The 17,691-nt window shown below is 38.9% G+C and overlaps 1 protein-coding gene across 2 annotated transcripts in view; it reads left to right on the top strand.

Annotated features, from left to right (window-relative positions):
- Positions 1-17,691, top strand: part of PCDH15 (protocadherin related 15) — a 737,973-nt gene that overhangs the window by 483,407 nt on the left and 236,875 nt on the right. For both annotated transcript variants that reach the window (XM_038576025.1, XM_038576024.1), the window contains exon 17: positions 11,104-11,232. In XM_038576025.1, coding sequence (XP_038431953.1) covers positions 11,104-11,232 — 129 coding nt within the window. The remainder of the gene's footprint in view (positions 1-11,103; positions 11,233-17,691) is intronic.

The raw sequence follows: 17,691 nt of genomic DNA on the forward strand, positions 1-17,691 counted from the left end.
GGAGCAAGAGAGCCTTATAGCCTGATGCATCACAACGCATCACAATCCTGAGTCTGGGAAGTCATCCCTTTGCACCCGGAGCAGCTCCTTAATACTTGGAGAAGTGCTCTTGTCTCTAATGGGCTCTTTTAAGAGTGGGACCCATGCTCTGAACCTGTCACAGTGTTGGAACTTCTCACCTTGACAGAGTATGTACCTGCCATTGGCATTCTTACCCAACTTATGGGAAAAAATGAAATCTAACGGTCTAAAACGCATTCCACGGTGGTCATCATGAGCATGGCACTCAGAAATATGTCCTGGCAGTTTTCCTCTGTTTGGAATCTGCTCCCTTTAATGTCATTTTTTGAGGGGGTTGGAAGAGGTGTGTGGATACATGTATTGAAGCTCTTAGGAAGCCACGTTGATGGATTCTGCGCGTTGTTTGTAAGCAGCATTCAGGATCCTGACTAATCCTTGCTGATTGGAGTGGTTTAAATGGGCCCATCATACCAAAGAGGATAAGTTTTGTTTTCTCTGCACCTAAAAATCGCTTTTAAGAATAAATCAACTGTTTAGTCATTCTGAGTGTTTTAAAATCATTGAACTGTATTCTTTAAACCAACTTGCTTACAACCACTACTGTTCTAATTTTTTTAACATTATGATATATCAATTGTTGGTAACAGGTCCTTAGATTGTTTTGGTTTTGGGTTTTTATGTCTTGTATGACACAAAGTAGTTTTTTTCTTTAGTCACATGCTTATAGACCAACCCACTGTCCTCTGGAAGTAGTTTCAAATTCACTTTAGGAGCATAGGCAAGGCTCACTCAATTAAAAGAGCAACACGGCTCCGCTTGACTTAAGATGACCTGTTTGATCTGCTGGAGGCATATCTTTGAGAAGGATTGCTCAGAAAATCTTATCATATAAAAACATATAAGCTTGCTACCTGTACAATTTTATTACTCTAAGTAAAAGTTAGAAAAATACATAAAGATGATTAATTAAACTTGATGATCTGTCCATAGTAAGCCATTTGCCATTGCTCAAACATTAGGTAAAACAGTTAGTTACATGTAGAAAATAAAATATGCAGAAAAATCTGAGTCACTAGTGGGGCTACTAGAAGGTACTTAGATTTACAAAGAAAAATAAAACCAAGATCAATTTTATATATGCAGCATTCCTGATTAGGAGTATGCCTGTGTTACGTATATATAAAGAAGTTGGCATTTTATTTTCAAGAAGAAAATAAGAGAAGAATTTGACACATGGAAGATTAACTGGCAACTTGCCTAGGAGATAATGAGGAGGGTCCTGGGGAGCCATTATTTAGTATGGAGGAAGAGGTATTATTAGAAAAGGAAAAGAAATGAGTAGCACTCAGGTCAGTCATTAGGATAGAAAAAAATTCATTAAGATAAAAAAAAAAAAAAAGAAAACTGGGCAACCCCAGTAGCCCAGTGGTTTGCCACCTGCCTTCGGCCCAGGGCATGATCCTGGAGTCCCGGGATCAAGTCCCACATCCGGCTCCCTGCATGGAGCCCGCTTCTCCCTCTGCCTGTGTCTCTGCCTCTCTCTCTCTCTCTCTCTCTCTCTCTCTCTCTCTCTCTGTCTCTCTCTGTCATGAATAAATAAATAAAATCTTTAAAAAAAAAAAAAGAAACCTAATACACAGCTTTGGAAGATGTCACATTACAAATCAGAGATTCATGGCAGTGATATTAGCTAAGACACTTTAAACCTGCCCTTAACAATAATTTCTTAGGCAAGAGAACAGAAGTGAAAAATAGAGTATATTAAGATATCCAGCATAGTCTCAATCTACTAATTATGGGTTTACCACATCAAAAATTGAGACTAAATTCTCGGTTAATTTCTTCTAGAGCATTTTTTTTTCCCCCAGTTACTTTCTTGGTAATTTCAGGCCCCTTGGCCAAGTCACTTAGCATTTCTGGTCCCACCACTACTCAGGTATTTACAATCCTATGATCAGTAAGGTCTCATTCAGCTTTAAAATTCTGAGCCTCTCACATAAATATGTTTAAATTTTTATTTTTTAAAGATTTTATTTATTTATTCATGAGAAACGTAGAAAAAGGCAGGGACACAGGCAGAGGGAGAAGCAGGCTCCATGCAGGGAGCCCGATGTGGGACTCAGCCCCACCACCTGGGATCACACTCTGAGCCAAAGGCAGATGCTCAATCACTGAGCCACCCAGGTGTCCCCATAAATATGTTTCATTTTCTAAAGTTTGTATTGAGAATATCAGTAGAGAAAGGGATGTTTAGATTTCAAATAAAAGCTTCTTTAGCTAATTCCATTGTTTACATAATTTTAGGGATGGGCTTCCATGTATCTGAAGGAGAAAATGATAATACAACCAGTAGAGTGTCGTGTTGTGATGTGCTTTTCTTATCTATACATTTAATCTTATGTCCTTTGTAGAATTATGGAAAATTAACCTTTTAATCTTAATGATCGTGGTTTTCAAGAAAGGTACTTACTGAGCACAGACCCCAGGTGGAGGTATTTTTCTTAAATCAAAATTATTACCAGCAATTTGTGTGAAACAGCTTGGGAAGATATGATTTGATAATTTCATCATGGAAACACCACCTCTCCCACCCTTCCCCACACTGTGTTTTTAGGGGAGAAGAACGCTAACATTTATTGCTCATTGCTAATGTTTTGTAGACGAAGTTGATGACATTTTACTTGATGCTCTTGGGTTTTTTCCTTTTTCTAAATCAATTTTGTCAATAGTAGCAGGAAAAACCTAAACAAGTTAAATATCTCATTATTATAAATAATGAGATTTCTTTGTCTACCATGAATACAGAAAAACTCATACTCTTTATATTTTCATAGCTATTTACACTTACTTGAAATTCTTGCAAATCAATATAGTCGAAAACTCCCTAAGAAAACTTCTACCATGTTTTATTCCAATATTTTCACATTTTAGCTGAAATGACTTTGAAACTTTTATATAGCACTTGCATTTGTAAGCACCTACATTTCACCTTATTTATAATAATAGCTCCCAAATGCGTTTTTGAAGGAATACACACACAACATCTTTTCGGAGGCTTCTTTGTAACATTATTTACTTCTAATCTAAACTAAGTCTAACCAATCTGAACTAAAAATACAATTTATTGGAATATTTTCATGGAAAATGTGGGCAAACTTTATTATGTTCATGGATATAGTTTGATCAGCAGGGTAGAAAAAAATTTCCTTGACCCTTTAATGTCCCTCACTGGGTCTAAAAATTAAAAGTGACAAAGAGAGATTAAGAGGGGAAAGCACACAAATTTATTTAAGTTTTACAGGATGTGGGAGCCCCCATAAGGAAGCGAAAACCCAAAGAATTGGTGAAACCTGCTTGCTCTAATAGGAGGTTAAATGAAGAGAGGCGGGTGTGGAAAAGCAGCTAAGCTCTGTCGGGAAGCTAAAGGGAGGTGTGAATTATTTGGACAAGGTCTGCTTGTATAGAATTCTCTCTGTCTCAACTTCTTGCTCTTGTTGATAATAAAAATGTTACCTTCCTTCTGATGCAGGGAGTACATCTTTCTGTGGGAATTTAATGTCCTGCTTTTAAGAAAAAGAAGGAAGGACTGAGTGTTTTTCCTGCATTTGCTGTTTTTCAAGGGCCTTTAACTCAAAAGGGTCAATATACCAAAGAGGCATATTTTGGGGTGTTGTTTTCTGAACTCCTTCATCAATCACTGGTAGCAAGAGCCTTTAGGAAGATGGCTGGAGGTAAGAGGAAGCCAAGCAGCAGGGGCTTAACCGAAGCAGGATTTATTGGTCTCAAATATAAGGAAACATAGAGGTGGACAGGAAAGGGCTTGTGTACAGGACTTCAACAACTCATCAGGGATGACCACTGTCTCTTTCCTGCTCTGCCATTTTGTTTTCATCTTCATGGTTACCTAATGAGTTTCTGATGACTAATGCCACTCTAGGCATCTATTCTCCATTGCCAAGAGCAGAGGGCAAAGACGAATCCCAGGAGAGTCCACCCTCTTTTCTACCTGGAACTCGAGCTTTTCCAGAGACCACACTTGGCATCATGCTTCTTATTTTTTATTATCTACACCAGGCTGAAAGATTACTAACCTAGTAAGTAGGGCTTATGGATTGTGGTTGTCAATAAACCAGTAGCACAGCAAAATATATGCATATGCAAATCACAGTGAAAGATGTAAATATGCAGAGGGTGCTCAGGATTTTCTCTTTCTTTTTTTTTTTTTAAACAAATTTATCAGTTGTCATTTCCCAATAGGCAAACATTCCTACTCAAAATGCAAAGACGTTCTATAGTGTGAATATTTCTGAACAGATTCCATGAGTTCAGCAATATTGTTTTCCTTCTTGAAATAGATGATGACTTGATTATATCACGGTTTTTGCTCCTGTAAAATTTTCTAGAATTCCTAGCTTGACTTACTCCATTATGGCTTTTTTAGTGAATATCGGGGGTGTTTTATAATTTCAAATTGTCAGTAGTCTTAGCATCTATGCTTGGGTCTTTAACTAGCATTATTCTCTGAATGTCTTTTAAACATGATAGTATAAATAAGCATTTAGAATCTAGAAGTTGAACATTTAACTATTTAATCAAACTATAGGAAACATTGGCAAAAGGAAAAAATATATATGCCAGAAGAATTGTGTGTGAAATGCAAATAACTGAATTTCAATATAGACCATGTAATAAAATTTTAGAAGAGAATAATTATATTGGTAGTTTTTTGAAAAAACAAAACTGCAGTGGGTTTATTTGGGTGTATACTCATTAAAAAAAATGACCGTGTAATTTTAAAAGAGAATGAGGTACTTGTTCATTCTCTTCAAAAACCATAGATTTATGTTTCTCATTTTTTGAGGGAGGATAAAATACTGACATTTTAGTGTTTTTTGAAGTAAATCTTCCAGAAGTTTTTTTTTTTAATTGTGACATAATCTATGATGTTCTACTAGTCTCTGTTATGTTTATATTACATAAAATGAATTATATTTTATGACATATTATTGCAATATATTTTTTATAAAGGATATACTCTCCTCACACTGCACTCAAATATACATGGAGTTCGAAGCTTATCTTTTTTTTATACCTAATCTAATCTTCCTGAGTGCACTCTACTGCCTAGACACTAATGTGTACCTGGACTGGGTCAGGTCACACTTAACTTCTTGAAACAACATCCCAGCCTCTTCTGTTTAAAACACTCTTTTCAAGGTAAACATATGATCACCAGTGACGCTGCTAATAGTGCTCTTCCTCTCTTGCCTACCCTCATCCTAAAATTGTACAGGTGCAGGGTATGCTTACTAGTTCTTGATGTTGGCAGGAGGGTACCCAGCTTGAATGTTCTCCATCTCTGCCGGTCTCTGTTTGTCTGGTGTGTCTGGTTTGGCCTCTCAACTGCTGGCTTTTGAATTCTGCCCAGAGCCCTAATGACTCCTTTGAGTATTTGGTGTATCTGTTGCTGCCTAGCATTGACGAGAACTTGACTGCGACCGTCAGGGTCCTTTGTCCTCACCCAAGGCCTTCTCACATTAGTGATCTCTTAGCCTCTAGAATTCCTGAGCCACACACAGAGAAACCAAGCTTCTCTCTTTGGCCACCTGTCTTTGTCACTGCTGCATAGTCACCGCCATGTCCTATTAGATAGGACTGCCATGGAAATTCTCTGGAGGTTTCCATGTTTCACAAGAGTCGGCCACTGTTTCACCTGAAGTTCTCTTACTTTCTCAATAGCTATCAACTACTTTCCCCAAGGTGCTTCTCCCAGGCCTCCTCTCTGTAGGTGTGACCCAGAACAGTTGGGGGAGGGGATGAAAGGAAGGAGATCTGCATCCCACCTCCTTGTCTTCTCTGTGCCCCCTTCTTTTCCCTTCCCCAAAATCCAGAATAGGAAGCCATCCCCTGTTCTGCTTTTCTGGGAGATATTTTCTATTCTTTCATTCTCAAAGGGGGAAGAAGCCTCCATGTGAGCCTCCCTAGTATGAAGGGCACCCAGTCTATGTCATCAAAGGAACTTTATGATCTCGATCAAGTGCTTGGCTCTTGATATTGTAGCCACAGGATGATTTGTATCTATGAATATACGTTTTGGATTAATATAGCCGAAAAAGAATGCCCGTTACAGAATATATATATTTTCCTTGTCCTATTAGATGAAAACAATGATGGTCAGATTCTAAACAACACACCATCATTGTTCCAGACTCCAAACTCCATTTTTAGCAGAAGGAATTAAATGTGCTAATAAGCATCAGTTTGAACATACATGTTTATAAAAATGTTTAAAGGGTCTTTTTGTATATGTATGTGTCTATGGATGCATTTCCAAATTGACCAAAAAAAAAAAAAAAAAAAACTACATCATTTCATTCTCTATGTCTCAGTTATATAACATATTACACACATTTTTCTGTTTGTCAGTTTATGAGTAGATAGTTTCATTTAGATCTATATCAGTGGAAAGTCATCATAATTGTATCTTCAGTAACTAGAGAATGAGTACATTTTTTTTAAGATTTTATTTATTTATTCATGAGAGACACAGAGAGAGAGGCAGAGACACAGGCAGAGGGAGAAGCAGGCTCCATGCAGGGAGCCCATCGTGGGACTCGATCCTGGGTCTCCATGATCCCATCCTGGGCTGAAAGCGGCGCTAAACTGCTGAGCCACCCAGGCTGCCTGATTGAGTACATTTTTTAACACCCTAAATAACTTCTTCTTAAACCAGGTTTTCAATAATATTTTTAAAAAGCTTTTATTTATTTATTCATGAGGGTCACAGAGAGAGAAGTGCAGACATAGGCAGAAGGAGAAGCAGGCTCCTCGTAGGGAGCCTGATGTAGGGCTGGATCCCAGGATCCCGGGATCACACCCATAGCTAAAGGCAGATGCTCAACTACTGAGCCATCCAGGTACCCCAGGTTTTCAATAATTTAAGAAATTAGCTCAAGAGATTCAATAAAGTCCATAATATAAAATTAAGGAAGATTACGAAATACTTTCAAAAAAAGTTCTCATTAACTAAAAAATGATTTGTGTAGATAAATGTACATATGTTTGCATTTTTTTTTACTTTGACTCTACATCTCACATTTTTTATACTATACCAAACCAAAGGTGCCATATTAGTGTTTTTATTTCAAGACCATACCAGTTTATGAAAATGTGTATTCAAACTGTTTGCTGCAACAGAAATGTCTGCTTGCATTGTTGAGAATTTAATTGGATTGTGAGGATTTAGCCATGATAAACTCTATGACACTTTATAATTAAAATAATGATCCCCAAAATAACAATTTATGAAATGTAGTACTAAACTGCAGGTTCTTCCAGCTAGTAGAACTGTAAGTTGATACAACTTTTTAGAAAATAGGCAATAAGGCAAATTCCCTTAATGGGAAAGATAGCTTTGCACTGATTAGGTTTATTAGTTTGGTGTCTTATCTTTTTTATTTAATTGGCATAATATAGATTGATTTTTAAAATTAATGGTGAACATGTATTCGCTGACGTATTGTTCTTTTTATAGATTTTACTTAAAATGGCCTAAGCTGATGTCCTAAGTATTCAACATTAACCAACCAAAAATCAGTCCCTGATAAGATACATAGACATCCTATAGGGCACAAATCCATATTGAAGCATTGTCACCATCTTTCTGAACCAATCAAAAAAAATCTACAAGATTGCGCTTTACAACCAACAAATCTACAACTATTTCAATAGATTTAAATGATAGAGTCAATAGGTCTAATGTGTAGCCTGGGCACTTTTAATGATTAACCAAATGATTCTGTTGCAAATGGTCTTTGGATGACTTTTCAGGAAAAACACAAACTGGAAATTATTCTATGTGTGTTTATTACTTAATATTTCTGTAAAAAGAGACATGAGTATGCCTCATGTCATATACGGTCACTAAGATGTGGAAAAATATGTCAACATGGTCCATAGATTTTGGCCCCTCTTTTTTTTTTATTTTTATTTTTTTTTGTTTTTTTTTTTTTTGATTTTGGCCCCTCTTAATACAAAAACAATGCACTCATCATTTAACTTTGCAGATTACTTGGTGACCCTGCTCTCTTCTGCATTACTCAGCTCCCGTCCATGGTCTTTGAGCACCAAAACAGGCTGAAAACATCCCACATCACAGCATCAAGCTATGAGGATTGTAAAGAATATGATGAAAACCTATATAGTAGAGTGACAGGAAAATATGGACAGGCCGGCACAAAGAGTATCAGGCCACTTGAAGGAAGTCAGCAAATTCTACTGTGACTGCTCAGATTTTTACTCCAGGCTATCAATTTCCACGTCTTATTGACCCTCAGGCAAATGGAGAACTCTTATTTCTGTAAAAACATCCTTTTACTGGTTTTAACTCTTACACAACTTTTAGAGAAATAACATTTGTTTCACTGATTTTTATTATAAAAGCAATGTAGCCCTATTGGAGGAAATGTGGAAATTATATACAAGTTAAAAGGAGCAAATTAAATTTTCTGCATTTCATCTCATCAGGTAATGTTTGAATTCATACAGCTCCATATATATCTACATATAAGTGGGTTTGTGCTCATGCATCTTTTAAATTACATGGTTTCATGAAGATATGCACACAAAGGAATGTAGGAACTTTACTTGTGCAGCTTAATACATTTTCACATTGTGAACACATTTATGTCATCACTACCCCCACCTCCTTTAGGGCAAGAAACAAGAATTACTTAGCACCCCAGTACCCGGACTTAGGACTATGCTGGTTCCAGCCCACCTTCTTCACAAAGTGACTTCTGACTTCTAGCACAATGGAGAAGTTTTGCCCATCTTTGAAATTCATAGACTCGGAATCCTATAGCATGTGCTTCTTTGTGTGTCACTTCTTACACTCAACCTATGTTTGTGAAACCCATCCCTGTGGGTACTTGTAACGGTGCTCTGTTCATCCTCCGTACTATATATTATTTTGCTATGCTCATAAAACCATCTCCTACTGGTGGGCATTTAGACTGTTCCCAAGTTTTGATGAGACAGCACTATTCTGGTCATCCTTGGCATGCTTTTATTTTTTTTTTAAAGATTTTATTTAATTATTTCATAGGGAAAGAGAGAACACGAGTAAGGGCAGAGGGAAAGGGAGAGCTGATTCACCACTGAGCAGGGAGCCAGGTGCAGGGACCCTGGGATCATGACCTGAGCGGAAGGTAGATGCTTCACTGATGGATCCACCCAGACACCCCTTTGGCATGCCTTTAGATAAAATTTTTATTGGGGTTTATTTATTTATTTTTATTTATTTTATTTTTTTATTGGGGTTTATATAAAAAATGTACAAATGATACTGAATGGCTGTATGAATTTTCACCGAATGAGCCCACCAATGTAGACAATACACCAAATAGAGAAAGAACCCATTATGAATGCCCAAGAATTCCCCGCTGTGCACGGTGATTTTTGAATGACTGCTGAATATTGCATGTGGAAAAACCTTAAAAGCTTGGGGTAAAGTCATATTGCTCAAAGGAGGATATACTTTGCTTCTGTTAAAATAGGGACAGACAACCTTAATTCAATTGGAGTTTGAGCTATGGGTTTTAGTTGGAGTGTGGCAAGATCTAGACCCCATGCACCGTTACTGCTAGATGCAGAATGGCAGTGATCCCAACAGGAAGGACAGGGAATTTACCAGGCCTTTGCCTCCTTGCTCTCTAGGAATACAGTATTTGGCCCTATATCCCATGAGGGCTACAGGAGCTCCTCAGATTCACTCTCTCTGAGCCAAGGGTTGCTGCTCGGCATGTTAGCCTTTCACTCTACATCATGTACAGTTAGAATAAATTCTGTCAGTATTTTTTTTATTTTTTTTTTAATTTTTAAAGAGTTTATTTATTTGAGAGAGAGAAAGAGAGAAAGAGCGTGAGCAGAGGAGAGGGGCAGAGGGCCGGGGGAGAAGCAGACTGCCTGCTAAGCAGGGACCCCACACACACACCCAAAGTGGGGCTCAATCCCAGGCTCCAGAGCCCATCACCTGAGCCAGACTCTTAACTGACTGAGCCACCCAGGCATTCTTTTTTGTTTTGTTTTGTTTTGTTTTTAACAAAAGTTGGGCAATTATTTCATCCTGCATTTTTCTCCTACTTTTACCTTACATCTTGTCACATCTTTACTATTGTAGCATAATGGATTTTTCTTTTGCCAGCCAAGGGCCTTTTCTTTCTCTGATTCTGGCCCCAGGCTTCAGTGATCTGTCCCACACCATCACAGAGCTCAGTGCAGGGCAGCTGCTGCTCTCAGGCTTTGATTAGAGTAAACAGTTTCCAGCTTGACTCACATCTAACAATGTTCCTTGATTGTGCAAAAGTCGTTGACCTACGTAATAGTCTCTGGTTGCAGCAGGCTGAGGATTTACCTCTTAACCAGGTAGCACATACTACTGGGAGGTGGACCTGCTTATTTACTATTTCCTTGGGCTACATAATCATAAGGTAACCACTTAAATAGTGACATGCGGTGCTCAAAGTCTTGGTTTAGAGGTGAACCCAGAAAATGGTGAGTGTAGTATTTTCTGACAGTGTTTACTTACCTAAAAATACCCATTTGATGCACTGTGCCTTTTTATAATGTACCATTTTTATTTTTAAACAGTGTGAAATGTGATATAAACTACAGAAATGTTACATTTCAGAGAAAAAGAAGTAGATGTGTGTACAAACAAAAGCTTGCCCACCCATAAAATGTGAACAAGGTACAGGTAAAATCACTTTCTCAAAGTAAGCCTCCAGGAAATACTTGACATTTTCAAGAAGATGGTTGCCCTGTAATATCATTTGCTTTCTCTATCAGTGAGAGGTGCTGAAATATTGCAAACCTACTCTTTTTTTCTTTGTCTTTTTTTAATTATTATTCATTTTTGGAAAGCTAAGAGCAGGAATAGCAATGAGATGCTTTGGGTTTTAGTTGGAATGATGCAAGTTCTCACTGTATTTCTGATAGACAAATGTCAAGATGACCAACTAGCTGACATCAAAATGAAAATAACTCCTTTCGCATTTAATCTTTTTTTTTTCCTTCTTTAAGACCTCGACTGCTACTGTAAATGTTGTGGTGACAGATGTCAATGACAACGCTCCAGTGTTTGACCCCTATCTTCCTAGAAATCTGTCTGTGGTGGAAGAAGAAGCCAATGCCTTTGTGGGTCAAGTACGGGTAAGTGGACTATATCTATTAAATGTATTTTTAAGTGACTGTGTTTCTAACACTTTAATTTTGAAAAAAGATTGAGCTAATGCAACATACAGTAGTGATCAGTGAATGAGATACTCAAGTTTTTTGTTGTTGTTGTTGTTTGTTTTGTTTTTTCAAATCACCTTGCGTCCACTGGATTTCACTTATTTATAAGCTTGTGAATTTGCATCTTATGAATCTTAGGTGATTTAAACACTGATTCATTTGAGACTATTCTTTTCTTATTTTATATATATTTTTTTTCTGGAATTGTAATAAGGTATTTAGAGAGATATATGTAATTAGCTTTACCATTATGTGTGAATTTGTAAGTGCATACCTCAAAATATAGATGTTTAGACATAAATTATTTGTCTAAACATATAGTTAGGATTTTCTTGGTACCTATATTTGTACACACTCCTTGTCCAGCATGCTCTCCTGATTCTAATACTGGGTATATCAGCCAGTTTCTGTACTTCCTTTGATGAATAATCCCATTTTTCTTATAGCAGTGCAGTATTTCCTCAGTTGGGCCATCCTTGGTTTTGAACATGGTTGATGGTTTAGAAGCCATAATCTGAGGGCAGATTTTGAGAAAGGCACATATATTTCACAGTATCTACCTGAGATAAGGCATCTCTGTGAGCTACAGGCAAGGAAAGAACCCTTGTCTCACAGGATTGGGTCAGCTAGAAGGTGAATGCAGACTTCAGGCTCCCACCACTACCCTACTAAAGCCTTGAGTCTTGAATAAGAGTTTTGTTGATGCTCTGAAGCAAGCGTTCTCTACAAGCCAGCTGCTCTTCCAGTCAGACAAAGGTCTGGTGTTCAATAGAGTGTTCTCTCTGGCTACCGAAGATGAGGGTTTCTTTAAATGTTGTTAAAGGCAGAGACCTTCTGACTTTCATACCATGGCCTGAGGTGTTGATTGGACATATCACATGAGCTCATCAGTCACGTGAGCTCATCAGGTTTTTTTCCCCCTCAGAGCTCTGAAAATACTTACAACTCCATAGTCATCATCATCATCATTGTCCCTCTGCCTCTCAAATCCTAGAGATATTTTGTGAAGCATACATTCCCTTTATGCCTTTATGCCACCCAAGCTCACCACAGGGGAGAGGATTGGTCATTGTGCTGTTGCAACAAGCCACAGAGTCTTGATGCCATGTAGCCAGCAAGCCATTCAACTCCAGAACTCTGTGTAATAATACCTGCAGTGTCACAAGTTTTCTTGTGGACTCTACAAGAAAAGACCTGTAGACAAAAGACTGAGGTAGAAATAATTTTTGAGAAGTTCAAGTGATACTCATAGGAAAGTAGGAAGTAATTCAAGGAAAAAGACAGCTGCCAATGAATGGACAGCAACTAAATTAGTCATTAGGAAGACTGAAGCCCAATTTCAAGAGCATATCTAGGAAATTCTGCAAACATATGTCCCAAAATTATCGATCTTGAGAAGTGATGGAACTGGCAAATTCATGCATGAAATCCTGAGAGTTCTTGGTCACTGATGCTGTGGAGGAGCCATTTTTGGTACTTTCTGCCCCAAGTGCAGGCAAGCAGCCAGATCTCTTATATTTGGATTCAAGGGCATTTAGTCACACTGCAGATAGCAGCAGATGGAAGTCGGCCAGAAAGTATATGTGCTCTGAGAGACACACATGAAGCACTGACAGTTTCTCTTATACCAAGCAAAAACAAGGTGGTGAAATCTGAGTAGCACGTGCAGAAAACATAAGAAAGGGGATTGTGCTGAAGTTGGCTCATGAAGGACGAATATTGGCGAGAAGAAAATTGGAAGGAGTTGGAATATTTCCAGCACATTATTGCAGGAATAAAAACAGATACAGGGCTTTGACATGTCATATTACAGCAAATTGGATGTGCCATGTTGTAAAAATTCCTCTCTGCGTGTTGGAGAAGGTGCTGAGGGGGACCTCTGGAAGGTCTCAGGCACCACTAGATTTTTACAATAAAGATTACTCCTGAGTGGATTGTAATGGGAGATTGCCAGCTCAGAAGGTAGTTATAATAGGCCAGATCTAGAGGCCTGAACTATTATATTAGTCTAATAATGATGATGATTAAATATTGGGGGCTTCTGGGTGACTCAGGTGCTTAAGTGTCTACCTTCAGCTCAGGTCATGAGCTCAGGGTCCTGGGATCAAATCCTGCATCAGACTCCCTGTTCAATGGTGATTCTGCTTCTCCCTCTGCCTCTGCCCCACCTCTTCACTTATTCTCTCTCTCTCTCTCTCAAATGAATACATAAAATATCTTTTTAAAAATACCATTACAGTTATCACTCTAGTTGCCACTTTGATGAAAACTGAAAAATGTAGTCACATCTACCAACTATTCCGCTAAAATAAACAGGTATTGAAATCATTTAGGAAAAATTTCCTCTTCATTTCTCTTAATGTACTTAGCATAGGAAAGAGAAAACCCATTTGGATATATAATTAATAATATGTAAGTAGATGTTAACATAATGACTACTTATTAATGATTTTTACTTTTTCTTTCTTTTTATTATTGTTACTTTTCCTAGTGGTTCTCTGCCTTCGAAGGAATTAGAGCATTAACGTTGTTTCTTGTCTTCTAGTTCTTAAATTAGATGAGAAATGGTCTCTGTAGTTTGTTTCAGCATTAAAAATTGAAATGTTAACCTTAGCATTTGTAATTTGACAAAGCAGTAATTGTCCTGGTCTTTAGGCAATAGCGTGTTTTCATAAAAAACTAAAATGAGTTTGAAAGTACAAAGGAACAGAAAAACATGCAAAGCAGGTGCATCCTACTGATTCTGCACAGTTCCAGAGAACTTGTAATGTTCAGAGAATGGAATTTTGATGCATCATAATGGTCTCCTGTTGCTACCTAATGATAATTATATAATACATTAATTTCACTAAATGACTCATGCTCTGCTTATAAAATTTAATTTTAATTGTCACCAAAAAACGATTAGGACACACTTAAAACTAAGATACGTATGGTTAGTTATTGCACTGAATTTGAGTTACTGACTTAAGGAGTTTTTGTTCTAATGGTGTTTTAGCATGCACAATCCAGTATTTGCATTCAAATGCTGAAGGAACTTCTCACTTTCTTTTAGTGTATTAAAGTAGGACTGTAGTAGCAAACTTTATTAAATAGGAAATACTTCCAAAGCAATGTTTATGGATTATGCCAAGCAAAGAAGTTTTATCAGCATATTAAAAAATAAACTACCAACCAGTAATTTTTGAACGTAGAACCCACTACACACAAGCATGATATACTACACTTAACTTTGGAAACCATTTGCATAATTCTCAGAGCATTTGCAGCAGCAGCATTGTTGGGGAGAAAAGAACAGATGCAGAATGAAACCTGGGAAATTGAGTAAGAACAGACTCCATCTCTATATCAAGTGTCCAATGTGTGTGTCATCTGGATGATTTCCTAAAGGATGAGGAACACTACGGAGGACGAAGTCAGCTGCGTCGGGGTTCATGGGAGAATGTATTCATCTGTAGTATCTTGACAAATAAGTGAGATCCTAGGTTGAAAAAAAGAGAAAGAAAAAAAGAAAGATGCCAGGCATCTGATAGAGGAGACAGAGGACAGAGTTGAGCTGAAGAGGCAATTGGAGAACAAGTCAATAGTTTGACAGTAATGGAAGATGTGTCCAGAGGAGTTGTAGAAAATTGATGAGAAACATGTTGAGTTCTGATGGGAAAGGCCAGGGAGGCCTAATGACACAGCTGCTGATGGAAGACTTGACAACTTGGCGCACCCGCATAAAATCTTGTTTAGTGCCCTTTACAACGTGTCACAGGAGGCTGCGTCTAGAGGGTCTTTATGCACATTCTGAATCTGGGCCACAAGCTGCCAACAGTTCATCTCCAAGTGGGTCTCAGGTGTAAGAGACCTCACACCTGCTGCACAAAATCCCCAGTCCTCCCAGATCCCAAGGAAGCAGAAGACTTGAGGGGTGGTGTAGTGAGAGAGAGAGAGAGAGGGAGAAGGAGAGGGAGAGGGACAGGGAGGGGGAGAGGGAGGGAGGGAGAGAGACATTATGCAGTAGAGGATATTTATGCACACTACATATATATAAACAATTTACGCGTGCATATATTACTGTTAAATAGCTGAGGGTAAGGAAGCGGAGTCTTCTGTTAGGATTATGTCTCTTTTTGTCTTAAAATGCTAAGATGCTAAACTGCTCAGATGTGTCTCCCAGATCCCATGTCTTCCGAAATCAGAAGACCAGCTAGGAATGATCCGTCCTGATGCCTAAGTCAAGTGCACGACTTTGATCCCACCATACACCCCGGGTCTCGAGCGGGGAATGGAGACACTCCGCTCAATATGGTGCATGCCATTTCCATTTATTTTTCCCAACCAAGGCCCAATAAATTCAACCCTGAGTCTGGATGGGGAGTGAGGAGGAGATGAAGGGCCATCTGTTCAGAAGCACCGTCTCCCGCACAGCGTCTGTGATGGTCTAACAGAATATAGCAGGAGGGAGGGTGAGAAGTTTTTACTTTGGCCCAGGTGCCCCAGGAGGCCGTTCACTGCATGTTCTGGGTGAGTGGAAATTGAGGGGGGAGGCTTCCTGCAGCGTCCCCTGGAGGGCTTCCTTAGGAGCCACAGCTCCCCTTAAATCCCAGTTCGTCCTGTTTTTCAGAACAGCCCTGGGCAGGAGAGCCCACACGGAGGCAGAGCAGGCACACTTGGGACAACACTTCCTCTTACGTTTCAACCGGGTTCTTTGCAGTGTCTACACTATGGAGGGAGCTGCTTCCCTGCAAACTCCCCATCAATGCCTTGTAGAGACCCTTATGCTGAACTGACCTCCTCTAGCTCTAAGTAACAGAGATAGAGCCCTGAGTCAACAAAATGTCCTTCCAGTTCTAAAAACAAAAGAGGCTGAATTTATTTAACCTGAAACATAAGTGCCTTCCCCCGTGAGGCCTATGTGCGGAACGCCAGCTGCGGTAAGGTGGTAGCAATTCCGCTTAAACCCTGAGAGCAAAATATAAAATAAAATAAATAAAATAAAATAATAAAATAAAATAAAATAAAATAAAATAAAATAAAATAAAATAAAAATAAAAAATATAAAAAATAAAATAAAAAAATACAATACAATACAATACAATAAAATAAAATAAAATAAAATAAAATAAAATAAACCCTGAGAGCAGTTTTCTTTTTTTTTCTTTCTTTTTCTTTTTTTTTTCCTGAGAGCAGTTTTCAAATCATTAGTGAACTTCAGCGTTCAGAAGGGGTGGGATGCTAACTATGAAATTTAATATTAAGGAAGATAAATCTGAGCCCCCAGGGTGTGTCTCTGCTGGATGTACTTGTCGCCTCCCTATGTGGGGCTCTAAAACTGAAACGGAGGTGGGAGCTTTAGGGTGTTTTATTGATTTTTCTGTAGCTCAGGATGGCATTCGACAGGGCCTGAAACCCTAATGCTTCTTTTTGAAGTGGGTCACCGGTGGGGAATTTCACAGGTTCTCTTGCCAAGTCGCACTAGGCCACGCAGGCGCTGGACTCGGCCAAGAAGGCAGCCCACACACTTTGAAAACCGGGTGACAATGTATCTTAATGCTGCTACCGAAAAATATTCTTCGTGGAGATTTACCTGGGGCTTGTGATTTTTTTTTTTGTTTGGTTTTGTTTTTTTTGTGAATATTTTTGAAAGCTCGTGATCTTTCAGCTACTCAATCAGCAGTTGATGAATGAATGAGAACATTCTCTGCGTGTGTTTTCACAATATTTACCGAGGGCCCATCCTTAGAGCAGTTTTCATCTTAGTGGCCGAGGTCATGATAAATACATGTGCATGTGTCTGCATGTGTGTGTGTGTGTGTGTGTGTGTGTAAACATCCACACTTGTATGATCCCAAATGTGCAATGGATGATCGTGGTCACCTCCTTATTGCTGAATCTATCATTATCTGAATAACTTCGCTGCCACACTGGAAATGGGTCTCCCCCCCCCCAGAGGCCTCCCCTCCCTGTTGGCTCCTGGTTTCCGATTGTAGCACGTCTGGTTCTTTCTACCTTTTCCTGTATCTGTTTGCTTCTTAGACCTTTTCTTTTTCTGCTGGATGATCACACTCCTTTTCTAGTTTCTCCCGGGTACCGTTGGCCTTCAAAGAACCACACACGACTCAGGGATGCAGTCTGGTGAGGTTTGGAGCTGGGACACACGGATCCTCGTGTTTCCGTCACCACGATCACGGTGATAGAAGTTTCCACCACCTGCCAAACTAACTGCATCTCACAAAGGGCTTCTCAGGTGTCCTTCCAACGCTACACGTTCATTTGGGGGCACTCTCCTGGCTCCCACACGCATGGTCTCTATCACACATGCACGCTCGTGTCTCCCACAGCTGTGTCCTTAGCCCCCCCTGCTCCTGGAAGCTGCAGCCTCGAACA

Source organism: Canis lupus, chromosome 26 (assembly GCF_011100685.1).
Source record: "Canis lupus familiaris isolate Mischka breed German Shepherd chromosome 26, alternate assembly UU_Cfam_GSD_1.0, whole genome shotgun sequence".
In the NCBI taxonomy this organism is placed as follows: Eukaryota; Metazoa; Chordata; class Mammalia; order Carnivora; family Canidae; genus Canis; species Canis lupus.